Raw genomic sequence first — 17,806 nt, 5'->3', positions numbered from 1 at the left:
ACAGTTGTGGCTGCTTCGCGTAAAGTATTGTTGTCTCTACCTTGCCCTTTAGCTGTTGTCTGTGCCCAATAATGTTTGTACCGTGTTTTGTGCTGCTGCCATGTTGTGCTGCTGCCATGTTGTGTTGCTACCATGTTGTAATATGGTGTGGCTGCCATGCTATGTTGTTGTCTTAGGTCTTTCTTTATGTAGTGTTGTTTTGTCTCTCTTGTCCTGATGTGCGTTTTGTCCTATATTTTATTTTTAATCCCCGTCCCCGCAGGAGGCCTTTTGCCTTTTGGTCGACCGTCATTGTAAATACGAATTTGTTCTTCACCGACTTACCTAGTTAAATAAAAATAAAAAACATTCAAAGCTGACATATAAAAATATTGTTCAGTAGATGGCGCCAAATGATCATGTACTGTCTTCAACCCAAATAAAAGTCAACACATTTACATATATTTAGCAGATGCTCTTATCCAGAGCAACTAACAGGAGTAATTAACTAACTCAAGGGCACATCGACAGATTCCCCCCCTAATCGGCTACAGATTCGAACCAGCGACTTTCCGGTTACTGGCCCAACCCTCTAAAACACTAGGCTACCTGCTGCCCTCAACACATTTTCAGTTTTGCTTAGCTGGGTGTTGAACAAACACATCAAAAATAAAAGTAAAATATAGGCCGTGATAGATTTACATTAAAGGCTGATATTAGTGTTTCAATGCATCACACACATCATACTACGGTAATAATTAAACACTATTCAACAATCTTATGGGGATTAAATAATACTTGTTATAAATGGGTAGATACGGAGCAGRAAATTATTTTTTAACAAGAACTCATGTTAATGTTATATAGATAAATAGTAAGGCAACCGTGTAAGGAAATATTTTCTACAAAGGAAGTTTCAACTCCTGATCTGTTACATGTAAACTAAGCATGATTAAAAGATAATGTAATTCTCTTCATACAATACCCATTCGCATCCGAGGCAAACATCTCCAACAGATCTACTAGTATAGGAATTTCAATTAAATTAATAGAAGGCATTTGTAATAATTTTCCTTTCAACATCACTTTGGCATGAGATGCAGGCATGGTATGCCTTCAGACGTGAAGCACTTTCTTAGCATCCTTTTTCCTTTTCAGAGGCCCTAGGAACAGAGAGAAAATGGAACACAAAGCACCAGTCAGATATTGTTTTCAAGAAGAGATCTTTGTTCTGTCCTAAGCAAATACAATAACAACCTTATCAAAAAAAAAAGACATGTTATTGTCTCACATGAACTAATGTGAAAATAAACATTCTCCCTGGGGAGAACTTTAGAACCATACATCTCAGAAAATAGGGTAGCGAAAAGCTCAATAAACACTGAATATATATATATATATATATATATATATATATATATATATATATATATACACACACACATATGTGACATAACCACGGTAGAACTGAGACACTGGTGTGGGGAATGTTAAGATAGGGCAAGCCAAGGCACAGCTGGTCAATCAAATTATAAACATTGAAATATACAGTACCAGTCAAAAGTTTGGACACACCTACTSATTCCAGGGTTTTTCTTTATACACATGGAATCATGTAGTAACCAAAAAAGTGTTAAACAAATCAAAATATATTTTATATTTGAGATTCTTCAAATTAGCCACCCTTTTTCATTTCAATTAACAGGTGTGCCTTGTTAAGTTAATTTGTGGAATTTCTTTCCTTAATGCGTTTGAGCCATTCAGTTGTGTTGTGACAAGGTAGGGGTGGTATACAGAAGATAGCCTTATTTGGTAAAAGACCAAGTCCATATTATGGCAATAACAGCTCTAATAAGCAAAGAGAAATKACWGTCAATCATTACTTTAAGACATGAAGGTCAGGAAATCAGGAACATTTCAAGAACTTTGAACATTTCTTCAAGTGCAGTCGCAAAAACCATCAAGCGCTATGATGAAACTGTCTCTCATGAGGACCGCCACAGGAAAGGAAGACGTTACCTCTGCTGCAGAGGATAAGTTCATTAGTTACCAGCCTCAGAAATTGCAGCCCAAATAAATGCTTCACAGAGTTCAAGTAACAGACACATCTCAACATCAACTGTTCAGAGGAGACTGCTGAGTCAGGCTTTCATGGTCAAATTGCTGCAAAGAAACCACTACTAAAGGACACCAATAAGAAGAGACTTGCTTGGGCCAAGAAACACAAGCAATGGACATTAGACCGGTGTAAATCTGTCCTTTGGTCTGATGAGTCCAAATTGGAGATTTTTGGTTCCAACCGCCGTGTCTTTGTGAGATGCAGAGTTGGTGAACGGATGATCTCTGCATGTGTGGTTCCTAATGTGGAACATGGAGGAGGTGGTGTGGTAGTGCTTTGCTGGTGACTGTGATTTATTTAGAATTCAAGGCACACTTAACCAGCATGGCTACCACAGCATTCTGCAGCGATATGCCATCCCATCTGGTTTGCACTTAGTGGGACTATCATTTGTTTTTCAACAGGACAATGACCCAAAACACACCTCYAGGCTGTGTAAGGGCTATTTTACCAAGAAGGAGAGTGATGGAGTGCTGTATCAGATGACCTGGCCTCCACAATCACCCGACCTCAACCCATTTGAGATGGTTTGGGATGAGTTGGACSACAGAGTGAAGRAAAAGCAGCCAACAAGTGCTCAGCATATGTGGGAACTCCTTCAAGACTGTTGGAAAAGCATTCTACATGAAGCTGGTTGAGTGTGTGCAAAACTGTCAARGCAAAGGGTGGCTACTTTGAAGAATCTAAAATATTTTAATTTGTTTAACACTTTTGGTTACTACATGATTCCATGTGTTAATTCATAGTTTGTCTTCACTATTRTTCTACAATGTAGAAAATAATAAAAAATAAAGAAAAACCCTTGAATGAGTAGGTGTCCAAACTTTTGGCTGGTACTATAAGTCAAACACTCTTAAAGGCAGTGTACTGTATCGCTTCCGACAAAAATGGTTGACTGATGTTTATCCTGATTTCCCCCCCCCCTGATATTCACTTGTCTCTCACTCCCAGTTTAGCATGCAAAAATTGTAGGCAAGCCGATGTTACTGGTTTGACTGGGATAGTTGTCTTTTAACGTTGATGGACAATAGCATCTCTCGACATCTCTGTCACTACAGGCGATAATTCGTCGTTGGAAAAAGATGCAGGGATACGAACGGCCTTATGACTTAAACGGATGCAACAGTGCACTGGATCACGGTGAAGACACTCCTGGTGGTGCTCTGCACCAAGTGTAATATTACAGTGTTAACATTTTGTTAGCTTTACTTATAAAGGGACACAGGATTTTGTACTTACATTACAATTATACTAAACAAAAATATAAACGCAACATGTAAAGTGTTGGTCCCATGTTTCATGAGCTGAAATAAAAGATCCCAGAAATTTTCCATATAGACAAAAAGCTTATTTCGCTCAAATTTTGTGCAMAAATTTGTTTTTATCCCTCTTAGTGAGTATTTCTCCTTTGCCAAGATAATCCATCCATCTGACAGGTGGGGCATATCAAGAAGCTGATTACACAGCATGAACATTCCCACAGGTGCAGCTTGTGCTGGGGACAATAAAAGGCCACTCTAAAATGCGGTTTTGTCACACAACATAATACAACAGATATCTCAAGTTGAGGGAGCGTGCAATTGGAATGCAGACTGCAGGAATGTCCACCAGAGCTATTGCCAGAGAATTGAATTAATTTCTCTACCGTAAGCCGCCTCCAATGTAATTTTATTGATTTTGGCAGTACGTCCAACCTGCCTCAYAACCACGTGAAACCACGCCAGCCCAGGACMTCCACATCTRGCTTCTTCACCTGCGGGATCGTCTGAGACCAGCCACCCGGACAGCTGATGGAACTGWGGAGCATTTCTTTCTGTAATAAAGCCTTTTTYGGGGGGAAAACTAATTCTGATTGGCTGAGCCTGGCTCCCCAGTGGGTGGGCCTATGCCCTCACAGGCCCACCCATGGCTGCGCCCCTGCCCATTCATGTGAAATCCATAGATTAGAGCCTAATTAATTTATTTCAATTGACTTGTTTCCTTATATGAACTGTAACTCAGTAAAAGCATTGAAATTGTTGCATGTTGCGYTTATATTTTTGTTCAGTATACATGAATTAAGACAAAATCCACAGAGGGATGGAAACCAGCTCCCGTTTTATAAAAGTTTTACTAAAAGAAGTATGTACAAAGAGGCATTCGTAAAAAGTGCAAACTAACCATGATAACTATCTTTTTCTTCATACGTTCATTTCATATCACACAGATATAAATGCATCCAAYGCTGAACAGTGATGTGGGACAATAAGACACCAAGTGGAGGCCAGTGACTCTGTATCAACATTGAAGGCAATGAACGCAGACAAATTCATCCCATATTGAACAGCTGCTAATAGTCTGAGGAGGAACACAACGATAACCTCATCATACTGAGACCAGATACTATTTCTTAGATAACTTAAATAGGTAACACGTAAGTGTCCAATAATTATTCCAGCATATGGTGGTCAGGTCATTTCTCAGAGGCCAAAAGGCATGTGGATACTGTAGTAAAATGTTGATGACTAAATAAAGTATGCTTTTGTCTGAGTGTACAGAAATAGCTAAGTCATGAACATAGTCTTACATTTCAGATAAATAMTTTTCTTGATCTAAACTGTATCAATTAGTTTTTTTCCTGATATTTCACACTRAAAAATGACCACAGACAAATTGTGAGAAATATCACCTGCCTTATGAATTCCAATTGTAAAGCATTTTCAAACTGCCTTTAATAAGTCTATCAATTCATTTGTTTAATGTCAATGATACTAACCCAGACTTAAGATATAATTCTATATACAGGCCTACTTATTTATGCATTTTAAATTATATGAATTGGCTGTAGGTCAAAAGACTATGAGCAGCTGTATCTGAATTTCTAACCCAATCCAACACCAACAGCCCAAAAGTAAACAAAAACTAAATAAACCAATTCATGACGAAAATGATTTTAGCTGCTTAAAAATACAGTATATTGTCCTTGTCAGCYTGATGATTTTAAAGAAACCATTCTTGCAAAATCTAAGCAAGTATGTTCAATATTCTCTGGTAACATTGGGATTTAACTTCGATTTAAAGAGAAAAGCTCCCTCATTTAATATGATAATAAAGCAGACTTGAGTGTAAAAAAAAAAACACCCACAACTAATGCTTTACCATTTGATACTTGTCCAGTTTACTCTGTGTTTTTTGCTCAGGGACAAACACTTTCCACTTTGACAAAAAACATTAAAACATTCCATCAACTCCAGTTGATATCTAAAAAAAAAAAAAAAAAAAAAAAAGACATCTTAGAGAACAGTTTGTGTATAAATATGAGCATGAGCATATTTCCACAAACCTGTCACAATTATTCGAAGCAAAAAATGAAATTATAAATGTGATATTATTTATACATTTTCAACTTTTGCCAACAAATTATATCATTACTGTACAAATGAAAGAGAAAAGGCACATGACCATTAGCTCAGGTGGTGCCCAAACTAGCCCGGCCCACCCTAAACTAGCCTCCCTTTTAGGCGCCGTTAGGATGGGATTAGTTGGGTCTACTTCAGAAATTAAAGTACACCTGAAGAGCTCAAACGAGAGCAGACAGAAATAAATTAATTCCGGAACACCTCAAACTCCTTTTCAGTTTCTAGGTTTACAGACATTTATAAAGTCGCCATGCCAATTGGAAATCTTTCAACTATATTCCATTATAGTTCAGATGGACAACCATCTCTGCAGTACTCCACTAAATCAGGCCTTTATGGTAGAATGGCCAGACTCTGTCTGAAGAGCTGTATCCAAGTAACTAGGTTTCTTGAAGACCATAACTTAAATTTAAAAAACCACAAAAGTTGCAGCTGTATTTTAAGTCCTCTGACAAGTCATCTGGATATGTAGTAAGGCTTTCTTTTGATTAAAAATACATTGTTTAAGGCAAAGAGGGGTCTGTAGAGAACTAAGTATTGAAAGCAAAGATATTCCCAGAGGCATGATTAACATGAACAGAATATCACAAGTTTTCATACTTCACCCTCTTGTGCTTTCAGAAAGTATTGAAACTTAGCAGACTACTGCACGAAAACGGAGTTAAAATCTCTGGCTACCCATTCCATTATAGGCAGAATAAACTGATGGACAGTCTGAGGAAAAACAACCTTGGGCTATCTACAGAACTAAAATACAGAGATGCCCTACCCCTTCCATTTGTATCAAAAAAATCTATTGATATGAAGTTCCCAAATTAAATATAAGTACCGTAGCAGAAAGATAAAGATGGAAAGCAAAGTTTGTTTTAGTCCAGATGGAAAAATAATGAGATTTGAAAGGAAGAAGAGAAGGACAGACAGGATTGCAGATCGCTCATTTCACCAGGACTGACTTTGGGAGGAAAGCTTCCGTCTCTGAGTCTCCAGCGCCGTCGGCGAGACTGTGGCTGGAAGAGGAGAGGGTAGCAGTAGACGGGGAGGGAGCAGCTGCTTTGGGCAGACTATACATATAGACGGCTCCAATGACCAGACCAGCACCCAGAGTGAAGAGGAGGTCCACGTGGAACCCAAAGAGGTAGACAGAGACTACAGTGGAGACGATGATGGAAAAGGAAGTGGCGAACCCCTTCAGGATGTTGTCTGCGTACTTCACTACCACCGCCACCAGTAAACCCCCAAAAGCCTGGTTAAAGATGACACCCCACACCATGGGTGTGTACCCAAACAGGAAGCCCTTCTCTGCAATGGCAAGGCCATCGTTCCACCACATCCCCAACAGGCCTAGTAGAGTGCCAAATATGCCCAGCTGGATGTTCCTCATCCACACAGAGGCTGAGCTGCCCTTAAGGATTTTCTCAAAGTACACTCCAGCAAAGCCAGAGGAGAGGCAGGACACTATCACTGCCACCAGTCCTTTGGCATAGTTCTGGCTCGGTCCAGTGACTGTAGTCTCCTTCCGTTTTCCTTCCTGCTCCAGTTGTACAATAGCAACCCCAGTGAACAGCAGGAGCAGGGACAGCCACTGAATCCGTGATAGGCTCTTCCGCAGCATCAGCACAGAGAAAAGGGCTGTGGTCAGAATTTTCAGCTGGTAGGTCACCTGGAGAAATAACCACAACATTCATTAAACCAAACAGCATTTACCAACATACATTTAGCATATTGCAGACTAAAATCATTTTTTTTAAATGTAAAAAGGCTTACAGGAGGGTATGGGGAAAAACAAACAAATTGCATTATAGGCTATTGTGGGGTACTCAAGGGGTTTATGCTTGTGGTAAAGTGATTTGCTATGAGATATCATAATCAAGGATGTGACGCTAGAAGAAACACATCATCTCATTACCGGGCAGCCAGAGCAACTAACCTGGAAAGTAGCTGCTGGTAAATTGGATATAGCCACATACTGGAGGTTGTTCTGCAAGGTATAGATGAGGGCTGGGACAGCCAGTTTAAGCGTGTCCTTGTATTGGATGACAATGGAGTTGTAGTGCAATACAATAAACTCCTTTAGGTTTCCTGGGAGAGGGAGAGAGCGAGTTGATTGTAAGGGACAGGTGAAAATGCCGACCAACACATTTACATTTTGCAGGTAGGTCATGTGTATTGACAACACAAATTAGCCAAGTATTGAACTTTAAAAACAATGCCAAAAAAAAATCTGCAGTAAACACAATGTAAATGGAAATATTTAAGATGAATAAAGTTCATATTCAGTTAAGAGTAATTAACACAATGCTTCCAGTGCTATATTCATTTGTGTACTGGTTGATGGTCAGTAGCAGAATTGTTACTGAATGATTGACGTCCGGGCTACTGAAGGTACAAGGACCCAGGACACACTGATTATTATTGTATTGATGACATTATGAACACCGATTCTGTAGCAGCTGGCAAAGTCACTGTCTTTTGTTTTGACTTCGTACAAGATTCTCAGGCTGATGTTTGTAGAACATTGGGTACGGTCTGATTAGAATATTAAGGGCCTGTCTCCAATTCATGTTCTTTGCTTCTGCTCTGGAGGTGTTCTCCCTGAATTCTTGTAAAACATTTCTGTTTGATATTATCAACGACTGCGCTCCTTGGTTCAACACTCCTTGGTTCAACACATTAACCCATTCTACTAAGCTATATGGAATGTTTAATACAGGTCAAACCAAGCATAATTTTGCTATTTGATTTAGAATTTTAAGACCCCTTGAAGTAAAAAAAATAGTTACTCAGTACTTTGTTGAAGCACCTTTGGCAGCGATTACAGCCAACCTGTATTTGGGGAGTTTCATCCATTCTCTGCAGATCCTCTCAATGCACAACTATTTTCCGGTCTCTCCAAAGATGTTCGATCGGGTTCAAGTCGGGGCTCTAGCTGGGTCAGTCAAGGACATTCAGAGACTTGTCCCGAAGGCACTCCTGCATTGTCTTAGCTATGTGCTTAGGGTCATTGTCCTGTTGGAAGGTGAACCTTCGCCCCARTCTGAGGTCCTGAGTGCTCATGATGCTGCCACCACCATGCTTCATCGTAGGGATCGTGCCAGGTTTCCTCCAGATGTGACACTTGTTATTCAGGCCAAAGAGTTCAATCTTGGTTTCATCAGAGAATATTGTTTCTCATGATCTGAGTTCTTTAGGTGCCTTTTGGCAAACTCTAAGCGGGCTGTCATGTGCCTTTTAATGAGGAGTGGCTTTCGTCTCACCACTCCACCATAAATAAACACCTGATTGGTGGAGTGCTGCAGAGATGGTTGCGCATCTGGAATGTTCTCCCATCTCCACAGCGAAGTCTTTAGCTCTGTCAGACTGACCATCTGGTTCTTGGTCACCTCCCTAACCTAGGCCCTTCTCCCCCGATTGCTCAGTTTGGCCGGGCGGCCAGCTCTAGGAAGAATCTTGGTGGTTCCAAACTTCTTCCATTTAAGAATGAGGGAGGCCACTGTGTTCTTCGGGACCTTCAATGCTGCAGAAATGTTTTGGTACCCTACCACAAATCTGTGACTCGACACAATCCTGTCTGAGCTCTACGGACAATTCCTTCAACCTCATGGCTTAGTGTACGTCAGAGCAAAATCTATCAACTGTGGGACCTTTCCAAATCATGTCCAATCAATTAAATTTACCACAGGTGGACTCTAATCAAGTTGTAGAAATATGATCAATGGAGGACGATCAATGGAAACAGGATTCACCTTAGCTCAATTTCGAGTCTCATAGCAAAGGGACTTATGTGTAATAAGGTATCTTTTTTATTTTTAATACATTTCCAAAAATGTTTAAAAAATACTTTTTGCTTTGTGATTATAGGGTATTGTGTGTAGATTAATAATTTTTTAATCCATGTTAGAATAAGGCTGTAAAAGAACAAAATGTGGAAAAAGGGAAGGGGTCCGAAAACTTTCTGAATGCACTGCACATGTTCGTGAGTCTCACCTTTACCCAGAGGCGTCATATTATTTTTGTAGCCCAAACTGTTCAGATAGAAGTTGGCAGATCAGCTGTACCGACTTCAGATAAGTCTCAAGACGCTTGTGGGGGTCGTAGAGCAAAACAGAGAACACCCTTGTGTTCGTGAGAGTCTCATCTGTTCACCATAGTTTGTAGGCCAAACTGTTCAGACAATTTTGTGAGAATACCGATTTTCGAGATGTCTCATGGTCTGACAAACACCGCTCCAGCTCTGCCAGCAGATGCGGAAGTGCGACAGACGGATGCAGGGGATTGAGATGCATCCAATGCAAAAAAACATATCTAGAACTTAAACTGACAGATTTTTATTGGGGATTTTGTATTATGCTAATTACATTTCCGTACAGGCGCGGACATTGACCTTAGGGGGTTTCAATATTCAATAATTGAGGCTTACCTTTTCTCTGGAATAAAATGATGAGAAGGCAGGTAAGTACTTTGAGCACCTCTGCCATAACCACTGCAGAGGTGGTGAAGAAACGATCACCGGGCAGCGTACGGACATAGCGAATGCTGAGGATGAGAGAGGCATTCTGGACAACAAGGATGGCCAAACTGATGTATTTCAGCTTTCTGTTCACTGTAGTAAGAAGACAACATCAGATGACATCATTAGACTACTTTGCATGCATAGCTGAAAATCCAAGCCAGTTGAACCAGATGAAAATCTATTCTCACAAGACATAGACAGAGCATAGCTTTGGGACAACTTCGGGAGTCTGTGTATTGGTTGGAACCCCTCTGTCGTCACCCCCCAAAAAAGTTTCCTATCAACAAAACCATATGTATAATTTCTAAGAATTTTACTTATCAGACATAAAGTGAAGTTGTTCCTAGCTATCAAAGAAACATCTGAATCCAACTTTTGTCCACACTGTACCATATTCCTGCTGTGTAAACAGTGGTAGATTTTGTGGTAGGAAGTCTTGCGTGGTCTAATGGCAGCCCGCTGTCTAACTCGGCAGGAATATGGTGCGGTTAAGACAACACTTGCATTGTGACGTTTATTTGATAGCAAGGGATAAGAACGTTGCCAGCCAATATGGCTACGACTGGGTCACGTCCATAGATGCAGAACAAAAAGACTGAACGACTGAGTCCCGTCTCTGGCAACCGAACTGATTGAACAAACGAACAACCGGCTTGGGTTGCAACCCTAGATGTGTAGGGACTATAACTTGTGGAAGGAAGATATTAATCCAAATAACGTTTATGAAAATATGTCAATCATTATTTGAATATGTTGTATAAAAGTGATAATGCCCTCAAAGCCGGTGTTTGGAGGATATATTGGTACGGTTTGCCATCTCAGGCCTAACAACACCCGTGCCAATATATCCTCCAAACACCGGCTTCGAGGGCATTATCACTTAAATACCATGGCTATAATTTAACACATTTGTCGCTAGAAATGTGTTCAACATGCACTGAAGTAGCTAGCTGGCATGTTTAAGCAGATAGCTACAGTTGTTACCTTGGTAACCAAACAAAATTACTTGCTAAACCAAAACATCAGTCCTAGCTTGCTATTATGAAAATTGAATTTAACAATGCCAATAATGTTTTCAATTTCACTTTTACTTTCAACAGCAAACAGAACATATAATAAACTACTGTGCTGATTTATACCGTGCATTATTTAAGCAATAAGGCCCGAGGGGGTGTGGTATACAGCCAATATACTACAGCTAAGGGCTGGTCTCTAACGCACAACGCAACTCGGGGGTGCCTGGATACAGCCATTAGCCGTGGTATATTGGCCATATACCACAAACACCCAAAATGGCTTATTGCTATTATAAACTAGTTACCAATGTAATTAAAGCAATAAAAATAAATGCTTTGTCATACCCGTTGGTATAAGATCTGATAAACCACCGCTGTCAGCCAATCAGCATTCAGGGCTCGAACCACACAGTTTACAATTATTAATATCTGCCTACTGTATGATAAAAGACTACTCTTTTCACATTTTCCTTCTAGTTGTCTGACTTGTTTGGTTGGTTCATATTAGTTACATTAAGGCGCAGTTAATTCAAACAGGTGTGAGGAGTTTCTGACCCCACCCTCACCTGGCTGTAAAGACAGAGAAAGAAAAGTTCCACATCACCAAAGTTACAACACACACACAGGTTTAAACAGCAGCATGGCCAGGATCAGAGACAAGGCTACCAGAGACCTGGAACACACAGTTACAACACACACACAGGCTCAATGCATGAAAGAGGTTATAGCTAACGTTTTGAATGCAACTTTCAGAGTCATATATATATATATAAACGCTGAATAACAGGCCATATCCTCTGCCTGGATACTTTATTAATGAACTAGGTAGCTATTTTAAAATAGTTAGATACGAGCCACCGGATACACTGACACTCCTGTAGCTGTATAGTTAGCTAGCTAACGTTAGCTAAATGAGCTAGCATGGCTAGCAAATCAACACAGTGCAGTCAGCTAAACATCCTGCTAACTAGCAGCTGAACAAAATATAGTTTTACCTTCACTCTGTCTAGGAGAAGCCGTCTTCTCCTCTCCGACTCCTGTCCCTTGGCCGTTGTTGTTGCCCCCTGCCATGTTGGCATTGACGTTATGTGAACTGGAATGTGTTGTCACCTAGCCAGCGAGCTAATTCCTTGCCTTTGACTTTCACCTAATGTTAGCTAATTTAGCACTGGTAGCTAGATTGCGTCCAATTGCTGTTGCAGCCCCTTTCACACGTCAACTGACAACGAGTGCTAGGATTCCCAACCCCACTAGCTGAGCCATTCCACGTTACGATTAAAACACTGATGTGTTGTTTTTCGTTTTTACTTCACAATCATTTCCTTGTTCGCTGGCACATTCACAAAACCCCCAGAGCTTCCAGTACAGATGATCCTATTGGTGGTTGGGTTGAGGGACAGCATCTCCGTCGTTCGGTGGTATTGATAGGACCAATGGAATGGTCTAAAATGTGCAAACCCCGTCGACGCAAACATAACGAACTCGCCAATTAACCGCCATTACTGTCCTCATCTTCTGCAGACCATAAACACGACTACCGTATTTCAACATTAGCCTAAAATGATTACGCCAGACTCAAATTATAGGCTACGGCAGCATTGCACTAGAGCTGTGAAAGAAAGTATCAACTAATGGTCCGCCTGTCTTTGATGAGAGAAACCAAGTTTGATATGCTGAATATGGTTGGTTGATCATTGTACAACTAGGACAGACTGGGATCTTAAAATGTATCCTCTAATGGATCCATACCAATTTATACGATCCTCAAGCTTCTTAAATATCCCAAAAGTGTCAACCAACAGTCACATAACTGCCTTTCACACACACAGTACTGGTGCTTGCCCACAGGGTGAGGTACTAAACCATTCTGCCCTGTGGTTGCCTTGCCTTTTACAAAAAAAGATTGCAGTCAGAGTGCAGTTTAACTGCAGTATGATGCCATAGTTTTTTTACTGCTGTAATTTTGCATTGTAACTGCAGTTACAGAGCAGTATAACTGCAGTATGATCCCACAGTTTTATTTAATGCAGTAGTTTTGCAGTTACAGTGCATTATAACTGCAGTACACTGCAGTTATTCTGCAATTACTGTGTCCAAAATACCATAGTCGACTGCCATTACTGCAGTTTCAAAACGGTCATCTTTTTTTTTGTCAGGGACACCCCATTGCCTGTTTATGAGTGCTGTTGTCATTCGTTTTGATATAACAACTCAGTGATGGTTCAAACTTCCAACTGCTATCAAGCCCTTTAAATGGAGGCCTATCCTTCCTATATGTGTTTGACTTATTACAAAGGCACTCTAAATGAGTGAGGTCTAATCTTGTGAAATCATGATTAATGAAAACCAAACAGTAGAGAGAAACACTGACAGCCTTTATGTACACTTAAGAATTTGACAGAATGTGTCTCCTGAAATTCTCATTTAATGTAAAGAGATTTGTGACAACTGGCAGTGTATAAAACAATACATAAGTATTTACAACAAATATGACTATGCTACCTCAGCTCATTGACTATGATTATGTCAATGATAGTTTTAAACAATCAAGTGGAATTATGTTTTTTTTATCCCATTTTCATGACAAGATTTCAATGTAGATTTCTCTTCCATTGGGTAAATTGAGTCATGAATGTTTTTGGAAAGGGAAAATGTTTGTCGTTACAGTCCCATCATTAAGGTAGGATTTAGATTAAGGCATACGATGAAGTCTCATCAAAGTTTAAACAACAACATATATACATACATACAATTGGTCATGTGGGTTCCTCTTGCAACAATAGAACAAAAGTAAATAAATAACACAAAAGTAAATCACCCAGTTTTGAACGCTGTCTATTGTCTAGAACAGTCACTGGTTAAAACACTGAGGCATTTACTTCAGGTAAACCTTCAAACTCCACAGAAAACAAGAACATACGTCCTAGGAAGGAAAATGGAAGCACAGATTTGAACTTCCCTCCAAGATAAAGTACGTGAAAGATCATCCAGTTTATTTTCTGGTTTGGACACATTCTTGGATGATTCATTGCTGTGGTGTTGATAAAACCCTTGGAGGCCTGCCCATCACAAAAAATTACACAGACATTCTAAAGGTCAATCCTGAAGGATAGTATTACATCCTGGATACTATTTGACATTCTAAATGTGTTTAAGTTCCAAAATAATATGCAAATATTATTTTGCAGAGAAAACAGTGTCAATGTCCCATTCCCAAGACTACTCAGCTCCAGCGAATAAGTCCATTGTATGAGGCGTATGAGCCTGACTTGCGTGTCCATAGAGATGTTGCCTTGCCTGTGTCACTACCAAACCATCAGGAAAAAATCCATGGAAAATTTAAGATATCCATAGTGCTCCGGATTACTGTTGTTTTGTAGTCCTCTATTCCTCTTGAAACGAGGTAACTTAAATAACCTGTAAAACCAGGTCTTCACATGGAAAAGTATGTGATCTCAACCAAATCACATTAAATAATAGAATCAAATGGTATCAGAAACTTCGACATGCCTCCAGTATAACTGATGTAAACAGAAAGTCCAACCCTAAAGATAAATAAATAGTAATTGAAATAAATACCCATAAATGATTTCAAAAAATAATGAAGCATACATATCTCTTCCCAATATATTACTATGGAATGTGCCGTTTTGTAACACTTATGAAGATAATTTAGATATAGTTTGCCTTGGCTCAAGATAGGTGTGTGATACATTTCTTTGTACTAAGGTAGTACATTAGTGCAGTATTTTTTGTATAATAATTGTCAAATTAAAATAGTATTGCAACACCACAAAATTATAAATAAATAGCTTTCCATAGGGGGACTTGATAAGTTAAGCACAGTGAATATAAGATAAGAGTGATCTTAATTAAAAGGCATCTGAAGTTTCTTTAGCCACCCAATAGTATCCAGGAATCATAGGCTTGACTGGCTTGGCAAAGAGTTGTGATCCCCATGCAAGTCTCCACTGTCGTTAGATGACTCCATCCAGGGATGGAGTAAAATATCTTCTAAGCTTGGCCGATCTTCTGGTCTGTAGGCAAGGCACCAACGAACCAAAGACTGGCACTCTGGGGGGGGGGGGGAGAGAGGATTTTCAGTCATGATGAATTGTATTTAGAAATGAAATCCAGAATTTGTTCTGTCATTGCCCTAGAAATGTTGTCAGATAGTAAGAATAGGCCTATGTAGTAATGTACCTTTTGAAATTCGTTTGGTGAAACTTGGCGTGGCCTGCACAATGTCTCTGTCCCTCTCGAAGGGGATGTCCCCGCAAACCATGTCGAAGAGAAGCACTCCAAGTGACCAGACAGTCAGGGACCGGGCATGGTAGTGTTGATGTTGGATCCACTCAGGAGGACTGTACACTCTGGTGCCTAGTGAGAGAAAGGGATGGTTACATTACTAACAAAAAAAATAAGATGCATCAATACTTCTAAAATAAGTTTAGAAGGGTACATATGGATATCATAAGTAGTGTTTTTCACTCACCCTCAAATTCTGTGTAAGCAGTGTCTTTGAGCAGAGCACCGGAGCCAAAGTCAATGATCTTAACATCTCCTGTCCGAGTGTCGACTAAAATGTTCTCATCCTTCACATCCCTATGCACGATCCCCTGTGCTTGACAGAACCGCAGCGCTTCCACTATCTGGAGCATGAACCTGGAAAAAGAAGCCTTAATTAGAATATCATATAAAATCACATTAATGAGCACCGAAAACCCAGCAGCCTCCCAAACATGGAAACATAGTGGAGATGATCAACCTGTGAGTGAAATAGGTCTACTGACTTGAAACAGTCATATACCTTTGTGCAAGTGGCTCGTCCAGGGCTCCCCGCTCTGTGATGAAGTCAAAGAGGTCCTGACTGGGTTGTGGTCTTTCGAACACGATGAGGAATCCCTGTCCTGGCACCTCAAACCAGTCCAGCATCCTGATCACCCCATGGTGCCAGGGTCCTGCCCCTGCACCACCCCCCAGCTGTAAGAGCAGGGCTATCTCCATGGGTACCAGGTTGGGTCCATCTGGCTGTTGGCAGAGAGAGCGAGAGGGAGGGTTAGTATTATTATGACTAGGTCAGCATCAATATACTTGTTCCGAAAACACATGAGAATAAAAATTGTATTTTTACATATATTGACATTTGTTTTTTGGTCCAGACAGGGGAAGTACTGATACTCAGTTCCTAAAAAATCAAAAATAAATAATATATATATTTGAGGAAAAACCCTACCACGTAATTTCCACAAAATTACAACTACGTCACGGTTATGAAAAAACAAAATGTGGTTTCTCTTCCATTTCCAGCAGAGGGCATGAAATACCAGCTTTTTGTTTCCACACATGACAAGACTGTCAGGTGTACAAGAATGGTAACCACAAAAAAAATACAATTGGCAGAAGCCCCAACAAAACATAAAGGCATATCTTAAATCATATAAAGTTTTTTTTAAACTTACCAATCGCGCCCATTGCTGCACTCTGTCACTTGAAACTTGCTTAATTGCCACCTAAGGATAAATAAACAAGTGTTCATATATCAATTTTTTAAAAGTTGGTCTAAAAACACGTTTTGAATTTTTGTTAATGTCATTGACTATTTTCTCGTCACTTGAAAGAAAAAAATGAAATACAATATTTTGCTGTAAGTACCTGCAGACCATCTGAGATGCGTTGACCAGCAAAGACAGACCCAAATCCACCACTTCCAAGAAGCGCACCGAATTGGTAATGCTTCTCAAAGGACTCTTTACCTGTGGTGTCAAATAACATACATCAAAACATAGTCAAAGTTGTAATGAATTGTAATGTAGGGTAGGCTATGTAAGAAACTGTCTCTGTGTTCACTACATTGTGTCATTACTAGGTATGTGTCTTGCTTGTTGTGAAAGCAAATATTTGCACTGGCTATACCTCCTGTCTTGATCAACCTTGATATTCCAGTCAAACGTGAACCATACATTAATGACACATAATAAGCCATTAAATGAAAAACATATGGCACTGGCACCTCCAAATTCTTACCGCTTTTTCCTTTGACATCCTCCTGATCCAATTGCAGCTCAACACTACGTTTGTCCAACATTTTTATAAATTGAATGTATCCGAAGTAAAAACAGTTGTGTAGATTTAGTTCAAGGTTATGTCCATTTCGAATTTAATCCGTGAAGAATCTTCAATTTTCAAAATATCCAACACAGAGCAAGTTGCTGTAGACAGATGCGCTTCCCAGAAAGACCAATTTGCACAACAAACTGACACGTCTGGCCAAAGAAAGTTTGTTGCTGTTTTTAAGGTTAAAGCTGTGAACACGCCCACACAAAGCACCAGTCCAATCACCGCGGCATTAGTGATAGTATTTTGAATTGTGGTCCAATCACAATGTAGCATGATTTAACTATATTAATACACCACTACTACTTCCCTCCGAATTAGCTACATTCCAGTAAATGAGCGGTCTTTTGATGAGAAGCACCTTCCTTGTGGTACTTTTTAATTTTAGCGCGCACATCTCTCTTCTTCTTACAGTGCATGATGTGCTTGATTCTGTATCTGCATTCACTGTGCATAGGTGTGTGCTCATGGCATGAACATAATATTTAACATTTTACTGAAGTAAATTGCACATAGCTCTGTCATCATCGACAGTATAGTAATAGATTAATAATAACAAAGTATTGTCTGCCTGTCACTATTGCAGCCACATTTCCTGCAGCTCATATTATGGCTGTTATTGTTTGGAGATAATCCTTGCAGATTAATTTGTGAAAGAAATGCTGCC

General features: G+C 39.8%; 2 protein-coding genes across 2 annotated transcripts; both read right to left on the bottom strand.

The window, feature by feature from the left end:
* Positions 1 to 672: 672 nt before the first annotated feature.
* slc35a2 (solute carrier family 35 member 2) lies at positions 673 to 12,340 on the bottom strand. Its single transcript, XM_024137144.2, has 5 exons — positions 12,018 to 12,340; positions 9,914 to 10,096; positions 7,424 to 7,575; positions 6,450 to 7,156; positions 673 to 1,142 (listed from the first exon to the last, which is right to left on the bottom strand). The coding sequence occupies exons 1-5, from the start codon at positions 12,091 to 12,093 to the stop codon at positions 1,115 to 1,117; spliced, it is 1,146 nt and encodes a 381-aa protein (XP_023992912.1). The 5' UTR covers positions 12,094 to 12,340; the 3' UTR covers positions 673 to 1,114.
* A 2,022-nt stretch (positions 12,341 to 14,362) lies between these two features.
* Positions 14,363 to 17,546, bottom strand: pim2 (Pim-2 proto-oncogene, serine/threonine kinase). Its single transcript, XM_024137143.2, has 7 exons — positions 17,050 to 17,546; positions 16,678 to 16,778; positions 16,485 to 16,535; positions 15,833 to 16,053; positions 15,518 to 15,687; positions 15,226 to 15,402; positions 14,363 to 15,096 (listed from the first exon to the last, which is right to left on the bottom strand). The coding sequence occupies exons 1-7, from the start codon at positions 17,108 to 17,110 to the stop codon at positions 14,942 to 14,944; spliced, it is 936 nt and encodes a 311-aa protein (XP_023992911.1). The 5' UTR covers positions 17,111 to 17,546; the 3' UTR covers positions 14,363 to 14,941.
* Positions 17,547 to 17,806: the final 260 nt, after the last annotated feature.

Source organism: Salvelinus sp. IW2-2015, unplaced genomic scaffold (genome assembly GCF_002910315.2).
Source record: "Salvelinus sp. IW2-2015 unplaced genomic scaffold, ASM291031v2 Un_scaffold1113, whole genome shotgun sequence".
Taxonomy (NCBI): Eukaryota; Metazoa; Chordata; class Actinopteri; order Salmoniformes; family Salmonidae; genus Salvelinus; species Salvelinus sp. IW2-2015.
This window is presented reverse-complemented; position numbering and strand designations above follow the sequence as displayed.

What these genes read in the sequence shown, in the direction of transcription:
- slc35a2 (XM_024137144.2), bottom strand. Translation starts at nt 12,093, where the DNA reads ATGGCAGGGGGCAACAACAACGGCCAAGGGACAGGAGTCGGAGAGGAG. An exon ending in CATTTTATTCCAGAGAAAAG is followed by an intron (nt 7,576 to 9,913) that starts GTAAGCCTCAAT and finishes TCCCTCTCCCAG; the next exon opens with GAAACCTAAAGGAGTTTATT. An exon ending in TACCAGCAGCTACTTTCCAG is followed by an intron (nt 7,157 to 7,423) that starts GTTAGTTGCTCT and finishes TTATTTCTCCAG; the next exon opens with GTGACCTACCAGCTGAAAAT.
- pim2 (XM_024137143.2), bottom strand. Translation starts at nt 17,110, where the DNA reads ATGTTGGACAAACGTAGTGTTGAGCTGCAATTGGATCAGGAGGATGTC. An exon ending in GGATGTCAAAGGAAAAAGCG is followed by an intron (nt 16,779 to 17,049) that starts GTAAGAATTTGG and finishes TTGACACCACAG; the next exon opens with GTAAAGAGTCCTTTGAGAAG. An exon ending in CACCAAACGAATTTCAAAAG is followed by an intron (nt 15,097 to 15,225) that starts GTACATTACTAC and finishes CCCCCCCCCCAG; the next exon opens with AGTGCCAGTCTTTGGTTCGT.